Here is a 13,769-nt window from a genome sequence, read left to right as displayed (position 1 = left end):
AGCCTACCAGGCTCCTCTGTCCATGGGATTTTCCAGGAAATAGTACTGGAGTGGATTGCCATTTCCTTCTCCAGGGGATCTTCCCGACCCAGGGATCGAACCCGGGTCTCCCGCATTGTAGATAGACGCTCTACCTTCTGAGCCACCAGGGAAGTCCATAGCGTGCCCCTATATATGTACAAAAATACATCCAGGCACTTGATGTGTGCTCCAGAAACAACGTCCGGTCACTTCCTTTGTCCATCGTAAATAATCTCCGGCCACTTCCTGTGTGTATCACATATAGTCTTGGTACTTCCTGTGCGTATCATAAACATTCCGGCACCCTTTTATCTGCACTTGAAACCCCATCCATTCACCCCGTATTCACGCAGAAACCAGGTCTGTGGGCGCCCTCCTGTAGACATTTTAGGCACAACATGGCATAGGAATCATATTGTTGCATCGCTCTATGTGCATCAGAAACAACGTGCGGGCACCTCTTATGTACACCAGAAACCACATCAGTTCGCCCCCACTGCGGGCACAGAATCCCGGTCTTTGGGCACCCATGTGTCCATGAATGGCATGTCAGTGCGCCCTCCAGTGGACAGGTTAGGCACGACAGCATGCCACAATCTATGCTCGGGTATGTCCGGTCACTTCCTGTGTATCATAAATAACCTTCAGGCACTTCCTGTGTGTATCATAAACGTCTGAGCAACCCCTTATGTGCTCCAGAAACCACATCCGTTCGCCCCCACGGTGGGGGCACAAACTATGTCGGTGAGCACCCAGTTGTGTACCGAAAGCATGTTTGTACGCCCTCTTGTGAACATGTTAGACATGATAGCATGGCGCTATATCTGTGCGGGAATCAGTTCGTTACATCCCTCTGTGTGCTCCAGAAACTGTGTCCGGGCACTTCCTGTGTGTATCAGAAACTACCTCCGGGCAACTCCTGTGGACACCCGAAACCACATCTGTGGACGGCACTGTGCACGTGGGCCCCGGGTTTGTACCAGAAAGCATGTTGGTGTGCCCTCCAGTGGACACGTTGAAGCACTACAGTATGCCCCTATGTGTGCGTCAGAACCAGACTGGTGTACAGCCGCCCTCTGAGTTCCATAAACTCTGCACCCCTGAGCTCCTCTGTTTTCATGGAAACCACATGCGGGCAGCAACCTGTGTGCCCGAAACCACGTCAGGGCAGTTCCTGTGTGCACCAGAAAGGACGTCCGGGCACCGCCCCGCTCGCCTCCCCACGGCGACGCGAACTAGAAACTATGCTCCTGCACCCCCTTGTGCACCAGAAATGACCTCCAGGCGTTACTCTGTACGAACCAGAAGATACCTTCCTTCAACAACCCCTCGGTGCTCCAGAAACTGCCTCCAGACATTCCCGTGTGAGGACCAGAAACTGCTTCCGTGCAGAGCCTTGTGTGCACCTGAAAATGTGAGGCACAACAGCATGGCCCCCTGTGTGTGCCCCGGATCGCGAACGGTGCACCCTGCCGCTGTATGCTCCAGATATTGTCTGTGTGCCCCGCCTCTGTACTCACCGGAACCTCATCCGGGCAGCCTCCTGTGCACTCCGAAACTACATCCGGGTAGCCCCTGTGTGCTCCAGAAACTAGTCTGCCCAGCTGGCTGCACCCCTGTGAGACGCTCTTGCCCACCAGAGGACAGGGTTTGTGCAGGGACTCTGCTGGGGCCCCTGGTGCATTGTCAAAAGGCCCTGCTCTCAGCCAAGCCCTCTGGGCAGTCTGTTAAATTCCATGGTTCGTATTGCGGGGCGGGGTGGGGCGGGGTTGGGGGGTGGTGCTACACAGTCTGTCTGCTCTTGATCAGTTTTGGGGGCTGTGAACCCCTAACAGGGTTCTAGAGTCAGAACCGCAGTTAGGTCCCTGTCCTTTGTGCCCATCCGCCTGCCAGAGTGACCGCCTGTGGCTCTGGGCCGCCCCTTGTCCCTGCTTCGAGCACATCTTGGTTTGAACCGGGCCTGACACTCGTTGCCTGGTTGTGAAGCAGGAGGCAGGTGGACAACCCCACCCCCCCCCACCCCCCCACCCCCCACCCCCAACCAGGCTAAAGCAATTAGAGATTCATTCTCTCTTGAGGGAAACTCCAAAACAAGAATAGCAGGGCAATTAAGGGAGGAGGCTGGGCCCTACTCAAACCATCCAGACCACACATGTACAAAAATGCCTCCTTAGAAGCCAAAGAGGAGTCATGTCAAGGGATGTTCTACCCAGAAGCCTTTTCGGTAGGATCCATCTTGGCTATGAGAGGCACGCACTCATGGGAGGATCCTGAGATATACCAAATATGGACTATGAACCAGGAAAATCAGAATGACTGACCAAAGGAAACCCAGAATAACTGTCCCATAAAAGTAAAGCTAACTGCCAGGAGGGTGCAACTCAGGGGCACCCCCTCTCCCTGAGTCCGCTTGTGTGCTTGTCCACACATGCTGCTGCTACTGCTAAGTCACTTCAGTCGTGTCCGACTCTGTGTGACCCATAGACGGCAGCCCACCAGGCTCCCCCGTCTCTGGGATTCTGTACTCTTTTTCCTCTTAATAAATACTTTACTTGTTTCACTACTTTCTGTCTTTGTGGAAGTTCCCTGCGAAGCTGAAGGGCCAGGGCCCTTTGTCACTGACCACTGGTCTAGCAGTTAGAACCTGGTGCTCTCATCTCCACAACACAGCCCAATCTCTGGCTGGGAACCCAAGCCTCTTCAAGCTGTTCTTCAGGCCAAGGCCACTTGAGATCAGTTGCAGAATGGCTGATATGGGCTTTGCCCAGTGAGACGGCCCTCCAGGGGCTCCAGAATGGACTCCACGCTGCCAGCTCAGGCATGGCACCTGCCTCATGGAGCCCATTGCCAGGAGACCCAGGAAAGGCTGTGGGCCTGCAACTCCAAGGGTGAAAGAGGCGGGAGCAGAAGGATTTCCAGAACCAGATTCTGGGGACAGCACTTGATCTGTTGCCTCTGGGTGTGGTTCCAATGTGATGAAGGTGATTTCAGATGGATTTAAAGCATTTCTTATGAGAAAATCCCTCCCCATTAGCAAATTTAGGCCTGCCCACCTGCAGTCCACCAAGGTCCCCTCCTGCCTCCTCCAGCCCGGCTAGGTAAATCAGTGGCAGCAGCTGGTGCAGTTGGAATAATTGGCCAACTCAGGACAAAAACCTTAGACTTGAGTTCTTCCTCCTTTAACATTACACTGATCCCAAGTGTCAGCAAATACCCACAGTGTCCCAGCTTGTGACTTTAGACCTCCCTGAGAGGGTGCCAGCTGGCTGGCAGGCATGGGTTGTTAGCAGTGTTCTCGGGGGCTCTGGCCTGGAAAACCACCAGCAGGGACATATTGGGGGTCTTGTCTGAAGTCTGTCACCCACTAAGTTATTCATCTCCAGACACATCCACCGAATGACCAGGCTGGGGAGGTGCTGAGCCCAGGTGGGAAGCCCTGCCCTGGAGGATCTGTGTTCACCATGTGCGAGGAGACCCCGCGGGGCTGGGAGCCTCCCAGCTCCAGACCTTTATACCAAGAGACTGGCCCAAGGAGTGGGCACACAAGTGTGAGTGCATTGGGAGTATATATGTGCATGCATGAGTGAGGATATGAGGGTGTGGGGTGCAGGAGTGCACAGATGAGCATGCGTGCATGTGTGTTTGTGTGTGTGCCTATGTACAAGTGCGTGTGAGGAGGTAGCAACTGAAGCCTGGACTGTGTTTTTAAAGAGCCTCCAGCAACGTCCACACAGAGTTTCTCAGACCCTGACCCCGCTGGCCATGATCTTCCGGACTTGGGCACTCGTGTGTCCAGGTGTCCAGCCAGAGGCCCCTCCAGGGCTACGGTTGTCGATGACACAAGAGTTGAAGGCTCAGTGCCTTTATTGAGGGCCCAGCTGTGCCTGCGTACTGTGCTGCCCAGGGAGCCCTGCAGCCTGCCCAGGACTGGGCAGCCTGAGTGCACAGGGAATTGCAGCCATGCCAGCCCCTGGAGTGTCAGAGAAGACACAGGCTGAGGAGGAGGGTCACAAGGGAGGCCAGCAGGGCCCCTGGCTGGAGATGGAGGCTGGGGGTCCCTGAGTAGCCGTACTTGGTCCTGCAGGAAGCCTCCAGCTGGCCCAGTGGGATGGGCTCCTCTCCAGGAGCCTGCTTGTGATCGCTAGCCTGGGGACAGACACAGGTCAGCTGCCTGTCTGAGGGCAGGAGAAGCTTGGGGGTGGGGGGACGTGAGCGTGGCAGTCCCTCCTCACCTGCTCCACCGCCTTGAAGACCCTTAGTAGGTTTTCAGCCAGGGCGCCCCTGACCTCTTCCTCTGTCCACTGTCTCCTGAGCAGCTCAGCGACCAGGTCTGGATACTTGGACACGTCCTCCAGCCCGGAGGGGAGCCTGAGATGTGGGCAGAGAGCCAGAGTCTGCAGCCTGGGGCTTGGAGCCTGGGGGCCCCATCCCAAGCCCTGGAGCCCTCTGCTCCCTACAACATATGGGCAGGGTCTTGCCTTACCTGGACACACCATCGTAGTCCCCACCAAAGCCCACGGCTCCAGCTCCCGCAACCTTCTTGATGTAGTCCAGGTGGTCTGCACGGAGGCAGCACATGAGGCCCCTCAAGAGGGACACTCCCACCCCCGCCCGTACCACGGCCCCTCAAGCCCACCCACCTGCCACTTGGGACAAGTTGGCCTCTGCTTTGCAGGAAACGTAGTCATTGTAGAAGTTCACCATTACCAGGCTGCCCGTCTGCTTCTGCGAGGGAAAGAGGGTGGAGCTGGGGGCAGGGCAGCCAGGCTTCAAGAGCCAGCCCAGGGCAGAGGAGCAGCCCCACCCTCACCACCAGCTGCAGCACGTGGTCGGGCACGTTGCGCCGGTGGTGGCACAGGCTGTATGCCGAGGAGTGGCTGAAGATGACTGGGGCCTTGGACAGCTGCAGAGCGGCCTCCATGGTGGCCACGGACACGTGGGCCAAGTCGATGATGACGCCCAGGCGGTTCATCTCCTTCACGACGCTCTGAGGGGGGACGGGATCAGGGGACCTGTCCAGCCCAGAGGGTCACAGACGACACCCTGGGACCAGGCAGGCTGCACTGTGCCCACCTGTTCACAAGACCTCCTGGGGCTCATCATCGCCCCGGCCTCCACTCACCTGCCCGAAGGATGACAGGCCTTGGCTCTGGGCTTCGTCCTCTCCCGTGTCCACCAGCCAGTTGTCGGCCCTGGGAGAGCAGAGAGCGGGAGCCCAAGGGGAAGCATGGTTGTCCAGACCCACCACCCCTCAAGCCTCTTCGGAGGACAGCAGGTACCCCAGGATCCCTGCCCCTAGACCCGACCTGGGGCTGCTTACCAGGGCGTGTTGCAGCTGTGGGTGAGAGTCAGGTAGCGCATGCCCAGGTGGTAGAGCGCCCGCAGGACACCCAGACTGCTGTCGATGGAGTGGCCGCCCTCCACGCCAACCAAACTGGCCACCTTCCCCTCCTGGAAGGCCTGCTGGATTCCTGGGGGTAGGGGGCTGCAACGTGAAAGGACAGCCCAGCGGCTCTGCTCAGGACGGCCCCCCGCCCTCCCCACACCCCCCACCCCCCTGATCCCCTACCCCCCCGCCCCCGCGGGCGCTGGCACGCACCTGCGCTGTCCGTGACGCACAGGAAAGTCTCGGGGTAGAGCTGGCACATGCGCTGGATGACGTCAATCTGCTCCAGCGTTCGCTTCACCGAATCCTTGTTCTGGGTGTCGCAGGGCGTGTACGCAGACCAGAACTGGGGGCCACGGTAGGGAGGGGCTGAGAGCCAAGGGGTCGGAACCCAGGCCCTGCCCCTGCTCAGGCATACAGGCCTGGGGCTCCCCTCGCGCCCCAGAAGCCCTCCCCACAGCCTGGGTGGCTATCGGAGCCCCCGCTAAGGGCCCAGGGAGGTACACGGCCACCAGTGAGGGGGCGCCAAGGGAAGAGCGGGTGGGCACCGTGGGCGGGCTCAGGGCCGAACCCTACCTGGGCCCCCACAAAGCCAGCCTTCAGCTTGGGGATGTTGGTGTGCGTGCTGTTCAGGCTCGTCAGGTTGGCCCTCGGGTCCTGAAGCTGATTGTTGAACTTCTTCAGCAGCTGCCAAGGCAGGTCATTGTGCCTGGAGGGCCAGGAGGGGTCAGGACGGCGGTTTCAGGACAGCTTCCTCCCAGGCAGGCTGCCCCTTCTCTGGCTCCTCTTCTAGTGGCTGAGGACTAGGAGGGTCCCAGGGTGATTGCTGTTACATGAACACACCTGAGCACAGGTGAGCTTCTCAGCCGGCCCCACCCCCAGGCCAGGTCAGCGAGCTGAGCCCTAAGGGGACAGGTCTTCTCTCCCTGAGCCTTCCACTGGGGAAAAAGGAGGGCGCACACTGGCGGACGGTTAAAACAATCTCCATGGATAAGACTGGTTGCCATGGGGTCACTGGATGTAGGGCCTCGGCGAGATTTCACAGATTAAAGACGAAATTCTAGGACTCCAGGCGGTCCAGTGGTTACGACTCCGCGCTTCCAAAGCAGGGGCGCGGGTTCCATCCCTCAGCCGGGAACTAAGACCCCGCCTTGGGGCGTGGCCAAAAAAGGAGTTGAAATCTCCCCTTGCAGGGGCAGGGGAAGTGAGGGGCGTGGCCTTCCCTGGGGGAGGGTGGCCAACCGAGCAGCGCGCCAGTGCAGAATTTGGGGCTCCCTTCGCACCTCCGGTCGCCTCGCAGACCCTCTCTTCCTCAGTCCCTGGGCACAGTCTCGCACCATTTCCAAGAGGATCCTCTATGCTTCCAAAAGACAAGCCCTCTAAAGTCTTCCCAGGAGCCAGGAGGCGGAGAGTGCATTGGAGGTGGGGGTGGGGCAGAGGGGGAGGTGGGAAGGGCGGAGAGGACCGGACCGGACCCGGAGGAGAAGGCGCAGGGGGCGCGGAGGGCCATCAGCCGCTGGCGAGTGGGCACCGGTGGGGCTGGGGCACCTTCTCCCTGGCCCCAGGAACTGACAGAGGGGGACCAGGAGCAGCCCCAGAGGAGAGGCCGCTGGGAGCCAAAGCTCCAGATGCTGGAAGTGGCCTCGGCCCTTGGGACCTGGTGCGAGAAGCAGTCTCAGGCCCAGCCCGGACCCTCCGTCTGACTTTTATCAGCCTGTGTGCACACACACATGCGACATTCAGGGAGCCGTGCAGGGAGCCGCCCGTCTGCATCCCTGGTCTGGTGACAACGGGGACACCTGGAGAGAGCCTTACTCCCACTGGGAGCCCTCCCATCCAGGCCTCCTCTGCAGCTCTGCAGCCAGGCCCACTGTCCCCAGGACCCTCCCCCATTCCCAGCTCCGCTCCCTCCTCGTGTCTGTTTCTTGTGGAGATCAATCACTATCAACGTTAACACTGTGGTGGCCCAGGTTGTCCAGCCCCCTGGGGTGGGCTCTTCCTGATGGTGGGAAGTGAGGGCTCCCTGGACCCCACCCTGGGGCTCCAGACTGTGGAAGCTGCCCCAGGTGCCCTGGGTGGGGCTCCCACCCCAGCAATGTTTTCTGCAAATTCTGAGATTTGACCGCTGGGCATGGCCTTTGCTGACTGAGAGGTGGATGAACTCCAGTGAGGCGAGGTCATCACCTCATTGCAGGATTGGGGGGTGCTGTCCCTGGGGCAGCGCCACCAGGCAGGACTTTACACCTTTGCTGGTCTAGGACGTGCAGCCCCACCCTCCAGCTGCCTCCACTTTATTCCTCCTTCCTCCCCTCTCCCTTTGTAGGTCTCTGCTCTGTGGGCCGTACCACCTTTTGGAGCCTAGTGGAGCCTCTCTCCTTATCTTTGTGGCTTGGGTAGCATCCTCAGACAGGGTAGAGGACTCTTCCATTCTACTAAAAGAAGGGAGAAGAGGGTTCCTAGTTCTGGAGAGTGCTAGAAAGGACAACGAAATGCACACTTAGACCAGCTCTGGCATACAGATGTGATGGCTGGAGCTGGTGCAGCTATGTTAAATCATGAGGTAACTGTGGGAATGGTGGCTGCACTATTGTGAAATGCTGTACCAGGGCTTCCTCTGCACTTTTCTGTTGTTAAAGCTACTACTTAGTGTCTCTTAGCTACACTGCTTTTGAGACAGCTCCATTACCTAGACTCAACCCCGTCTCCCTGTGCCCAGCTTCCCTGAGTCCTCCAGAATGAAGGAACAGCTTCCCTGGTTCATTCTGTTGATCATCTACCTATGCTTGCTGGCCTGGGATGCCCAGCCCCTGAACCCGGACCTGTGAGACAGAAGGGCCTCCAGGGTGGGAGCCAAGGGCAGCTGCCTCTGCCTAAAGCTCTCTTTGCCTGTGGGGCAGGCGAGCGGCGAGCAGGGGAACAGGAGGTCCAGGAAGCATGGGAAGGAGAGTGGTCAGGGGAGGGCTGTGGGAAGGAGGAAAGGTGGGGTGCACACTGACCCTTGATGGCCACTTCCTTCTCTAGGGCTACCCTGCAGCTCCAGGCAGGTCTTATGTGACAAGACACTCACTTTCTTTGCTTTTCATCTATAACTTTTGTCCAGCAAAACCCAGCAGCATGTAGTGTTTTCCTAACCTTCCGGGCAACCACGAGCCGTGCACACTGGATACTGCTCCTCTGGGCTGCATGCAGCCTGTGTGCCGGGCACCACGGCAGGCGGGTGGGCAGGAGAGCAGGCGGGGCGGGAGTGTGTGTGCAGGTGGTGTCCTTCCCAGGGCTCTGGAAGTCCCCGAGGAGCCGGGGCCAGGATCAGGGGAGGGGACCTGGCCAGGCTTGCCTGCAGCGTTGAGGGGCCCCAGGGGCAGCTGTGAGGACTTTTTGTTTGTTTGTTTGTTTTTATTGTTCCAAGCCCAGTGGGAGTCACAGCAGGGGGCATCTTGAAGGACAGGGGTGGGACTTGGGTCTCCAAGCCTCCCCCTGGCTGCAGTGTGAGACCTGACCTCGAGCCTGTGGGAGGAGGGGACGGTCAGAGATGCAGGCTTGACCTCAAGCAGGGGGTGGGGTGGTGGGGGAGGGTAGCTGAAGGGGACAGGCAGGCCCAGGTTGCCCGCAACATCAGGGAGAGACAAGGTGTCTCTAGGGTCTTGGCTGAAATGGTACCTGTGGGAGTGGGTGCCCAGGAGCTTGTCTGGGGCACTGAAGGCTGGCATGCCTCGGTGAGGTCAAGCTGGGATTTGATGGGGTCACACCAGGTGGACGGGGTGGGGGGTGTGTGACAAGAGGGCCTCAAGAAGAAGGGTCAAGAGGGCCAGCAGGGTCTCCCCAGTGACACCCTCCCTGCCCTTCCTGTGAGGCAGGGCCCCCAGCCCCCCCTTCCGGAGCTGGGATCCAGCCCCCAGGAGGTTCAGGTTGGGCTCAGGTGCCCCGGGAGCTGCTGAGGAGCGGGGGCCTAACCACTCACCCACTTCCTGCTCCGTTCCCACAGACCCTCCTCTGCTGAAGTCTCTGTGGCCCTGAGATCCCACAAAGAGTTCAGCAAAGAGCAAAGGCCATGTTTCAGTTGGAGAGACCGAGTCTTGGGGAGACAGGGCAGTGCCTGTCTCAGGTCACATGAGCTTTGATCACAGCTCCCCCAGCCCAGACCGCAGACCCGTCCCGAGTGGCTGCTTACCCGTCAATGACAGGTGTGCTCTGCATGAGTCTCACCGCATTGTCCCGGAACTGGTCTGCAGTGCAGACGGCCACCAGGGGCCAGAGCCACCAGCCGGTCCACATGGCACTGTCCCTGGGCACCCGCTGCCTGCCGCTGCTGTGCGTCTCTCCTAACCAGCTGTCCTGCCAGAAGACGGAGGCCTTTGGTCCAGGTGATCGCTGCCCAACCTCCTGTTTATCAGTAATCAGTGCATTCCCTGTGAGGGTGGGAAGATGGGAGTTCCTGGACCCCGTGGCTGGGCGTCGCTGTCTGAGGCTGGGCGTCATTGTCCGGGCCAGGCCCAGGTGCAGTAAAACCCCAAGGGCGGAGCTGCTGCCCAGAGGACAGGAGAAGAGGCGGGGAGGGCCTTACCTCCACGCCCGCCCCTAGGACCCAGTGCCTGAGGTCTGCAAACAAGATTCGATTTTGCGTCCTTGAATGCACCCCTCGGTTTGCCTGTCAAGTAGTTTTATGTTACTTTCCACAGACAGTGGAGCACAGCCCCACAGGGGTGCTCCCACCAAACCCCACCCTGGTCCTGGGGACAGCACTGTGACCCACGCTCAGCAGCAGGTTGGACACCGGGGCTTGGGGTCAGAAGCCTGGAGTGTTTGTACTTCCTCAGAACTGGAGGCTCACACAGGTTCTCTCAGATGGATTTGTTTGAGGACCATCTCGGGTCTCTCAGATGGATTGTTTGAGGACAAACAGGTCTTGGGTGGGGCAGTTTGAGGATGCTCCCAGGAACCACTGGGATGGGTGAATCAGTGATCCTTGTCCCAGGGCTGGGCCAGCATCCTGGTTCTTGTGGGCAACTCTGGCTCCTCGGGGTTGCTGGGTTCTGCAGGGCTGGTCTTACCGGGTCATTCACGTTCAGTTCTGGGACTTCAGCTGCAGATGACTCTTGCAAGTTGGTGACAGAGGACACATTTCCAGGAGTTAAGCTGTGGGCATGACCATACGTCCTTGGGTGACCCAAGAAACACAAGACTCAAGGACACTCAACTACACCCATGGGAGGGCCGGGTACACCCTTGTTCAAACACGAGAGGATTTCCAGGATGATAGCCCCGGAAGATGACAGCCAAGGGGCCCAAGTCTATACCCAGGAGGGCTCGTGCTGTGCAGGGTCCATTCCGCCTCCTCCCTCCAGTAACTCACAGCCTGTGTCCCTTGGTGTGGCTCGGGGTCAGGCTGCTTGTGCACATGGTCAGACTTCTCATCCGTGGCATCTGTCTGTGAACAGAAGTCATCATGGGCCCTCCTGCTGGGAGCGCCGACCTGTGGACCCGTGGGTCAGGCCCCACACTCACACCTGAATCTGTCTGCTCAAGTCGATTGCTCATCCTGGGGTCTCTGATTGCCTGACAGTCTTCCACGCTCTGGGCCTCCTACTCACAGTGCCCAGCTTCGGATCCGTGGGTCCCACTGAATTTCTGCGTTGGGCCCTCTGCCTCTAGGTTTATGTCCTGCTTCACTAGAGCTGTTCCCCAAAACACCCCTGGCAGTGGTGTTGGGAAGTGAACTTCCAAGCTCTGGAATGTTTGCACTTGACATTATTATGCCCTCATAAGTGAGCAATAGGTCTGCTGGCCTTGCACTTCTGGATCATAACCTGTTTTCTCTCGAAAGTGAAAGGCTATCCACAATGCACTATTGCTGAGAATTCAGTTCTTTGTAGGCAGCTTGTTGCCTTCAGCTACCTCTTCCTCCTTGGCTCTGCACTTTCTCAGTGACCGGCCTCACTGGAGACTGTTTTCATCTGACCAGCGCCTCGTGCGGGGTCGCTGGCTCTGCCGCTGGTCCCAGAACACGCCCTGGAATCCTCCTCTGTCTGCTCCCGGGCACCGTGTTCAGTCGGATGCTGGACCTCTGGCACTGCTCCTATTTGACTCTTGTGTTTTTCTTTCCTGTTTTAGGTTTTCTTGTGCTTTTGTTCTATGCATTTCTATTCTGTGAATTTATGAATGGAATATTCTTTGAATTTATTCTATAAGTTTCCTTGTTTCTGAATTTAAGCATTTTCACCCAGTTTTCTTTCAGAAATTACATACTTAACCTCCCAAAATTCCGTCTTGTGTTTCTGTTGTTGGTGGGTTTCTTTTATCTTTGCCCCTTGTTCTTATATGGAAGCAATATTATCTGGTGTCAGTTGGTAGTTCTGTTTTCTTTTCTCCTGTTTACTGGAAGATAATGTTTCCTCCGGACCCCTTTCCCCCCATTGTGTATTTTGACCTTTCATCGCATGTGCAGACTGTCCTCTACCAGCTGGAGGTCTTTGTCACTTCATGCAGTAGCCAAACTGCTAGATACCAGAGCCTCCCAAAGCAAGAGGGGGCCGTTAATGTCAGAATCTAACAAGAGCGCATCACAGCAACCCTGATTCTCAAAACAAACATATTTTTAGAGACACTCCCTGGTGTCTTTTTCCCTGGAGTCAGCCTGGCCACGGACCAACCAGGACTGTCCATCTGTGTCTGTGGGCACCGGGGGTCAGCCTGTCCACCATCCCGCCATCCATAAGTCTGATTTTAGCCGTCTCTCACTCCCACCTGCTCCTGTGACATCTAAGTTGAGCTCCCCTCTGGTTTCTGATGGGCCCCTGCCCTCTGCACCCCTGCCGCCCTCTTCTGTAAATGCTCCTGAAATGGCCGTCTCCATCTAAGTTATCCCCCAAAACAGGCCGAATCTGCCAGTCAAGGACCCTTCCTCTGTGGGACACTGCAGGTTCTTCCTGAGTCATTTCCTGCCACCTGGAGGGACATGGCAAGGAAATGCCCATCTCAGGCCCACCTCTGACCGACGGGCTGCAGTGGGTGTCCTGTGGAGGATTCTCACGGTGTCTCTGCTTCCTCCTGTGCTGGCACCCCGTGACATGAGCCTCAAGGACAAAGTGGGCTCGACGGCCTGGCCCAGGTCCTTTGATTTTAGAGACTCTCTCAGGAGGTGGGACCAGGCTTTGTTGAGAGCACAAGCTTGGGAACAGGCCGCCCTGGGTTCATGCCCCTGTGTGGCCTACTGCCTGTTCCAGAACTGGCAGCACTCGCCTGTCCATCCTCCTTACTCTCTGCCAAGAGGAGAGGCAATCGGCTCGACCCACAGAGAAAGCGGCCGGCGTGACTTCCGCGCTGCCATCTGGCTCCTGTCCTGGACACACCATGGGGGATGCAGCTGCCAGCCCAGCTCCTCCCACCCGCTGCTGATGGCCGGCTGCGGCCCCCTGCCAGCTCCTGGCTGAGGCCGGACTCTGGGCCAGAGACCAGTTGGCCCTGCTGGGTCTGGAAACGTGAGCAAAGACGGAGACCCCTGAGTGCCGGCTAGATCTCTGGAGGATCGCTTGTTCAACAGCAGGGAGCTGACACGCTGGCCCTTCTCTCGCGGCTGGTGACGGTGTTGGTGACAGTGCCTTGTGGTCTGTAAAATGGGTGAGTAACCCGAACCACCTTGGGCTGCTGGGGGCGGCTGTGCCCCACAGTCTCCTTGGCAACAAGAAGCCCCCAGTCCACGGCGGCTGAGGACGTGCGCTCTCCCCTAGGGTTCCTGAGAGAATGGCCAAGCCTTGCCGCCTGCTCAGCTCCCAGGGGAGCCGCCTAATTGTCTGCCTTAAAACGTTTTCACGTTTTATTTAAATTAAGAGAATGATGTTATTAATGGGAAACATCAGCGTCACTTGCCGTAATCAGAAGGAACACGGTGACAATAAACACACAAAAAGCAAGCAGTGCTGTTACATTTTGGCGGGAGCCGGAGAGGCGGCCAGGGAGCAGCCAGAGCCTGCCCAGCTCTTCACAAACCCGTCCGGAGCACCCCGGGTGCTCATGAGCTCCCGGGATGGTCCCCCAAGATGCCCCCATCTGCACCTGCGCCCACAGGGGCGCAGCCCCAACACAGCCCAGAGCAGCCGGAGGCCCTGAGTCCACAGCCCTGCCCCTCAGGAACACACACCCTGTGTGTGCGAACAGACACGAGCAAACAGAACTAACCACACACCCACATGCAGTGCACGGTCACACAGGCGCCCTGGCACAACCACCTGTGTGCCAAGATGCCTGTGCCCCGACATAGCAAGCGTGCCGACACCTCCTTTGACCCACACACCAGCACACGCATGCACCAGGACATCACAGATGAGACCTGGATGTGCAGACGCAGCCCAGGCTTATAAGCACACCC

At 58.2% G+C, this 13,769-nt stretch overlaps 1 protein-coding gene across 1 annotated transcript; it reads right to left on the bottom strand.

The window, feature by feature from the left end:
• Positions 1-3,999: 3,999 nt before the first annotated feature.
• DPEP1 (dipeptidase 1) lies at positions 4,000-9,679 on the bottom strand. Its single transcript, XM_068993348.1, has 10 exons — positions 9,576-9,679; positions 5,984-6,116; positions 5,621-5,753; positions 5,342-5,492; positions 5,144-5,213; positions 4,832-5,008; positions 4,662-4,746; positions 4,505-4,580; positions 4,254-4,389; positions 4,000-4,167 (listed from the first exon to the last, which is right to left on the bottom strand). Exons 1-10 carry the CDS (start codon positions 9,677-9,679, stop codon positions 4,000-4,002), a joined length of 1,233 nt encoding a protein of 410 aa, XP_068849449.1.
• Positions 9,680-13,769: the final 4,090 nt, after the last annotated feature.

Source organism: Capricornis sumatraensis, chromosome 20 (assembly GCF_032405125.1).
Source record: "Capricornis sumatraensis isolate serow.1 chromosome 20, serow.2, whole genome shotgun sequence".
In the NCBI taxonomy this organism is placed as follows: domain Eukaryota; kingdom Metazoa; phylum Chordata; class Mammalia; order Artiodactyla; family Bovidae; genus Capricornis; species Capricornis sumatraensis.
Note: the sequence above shows the minus strand (reverse complement) of the source record. Positions and strands in the feature narration are given on the sequence as shown.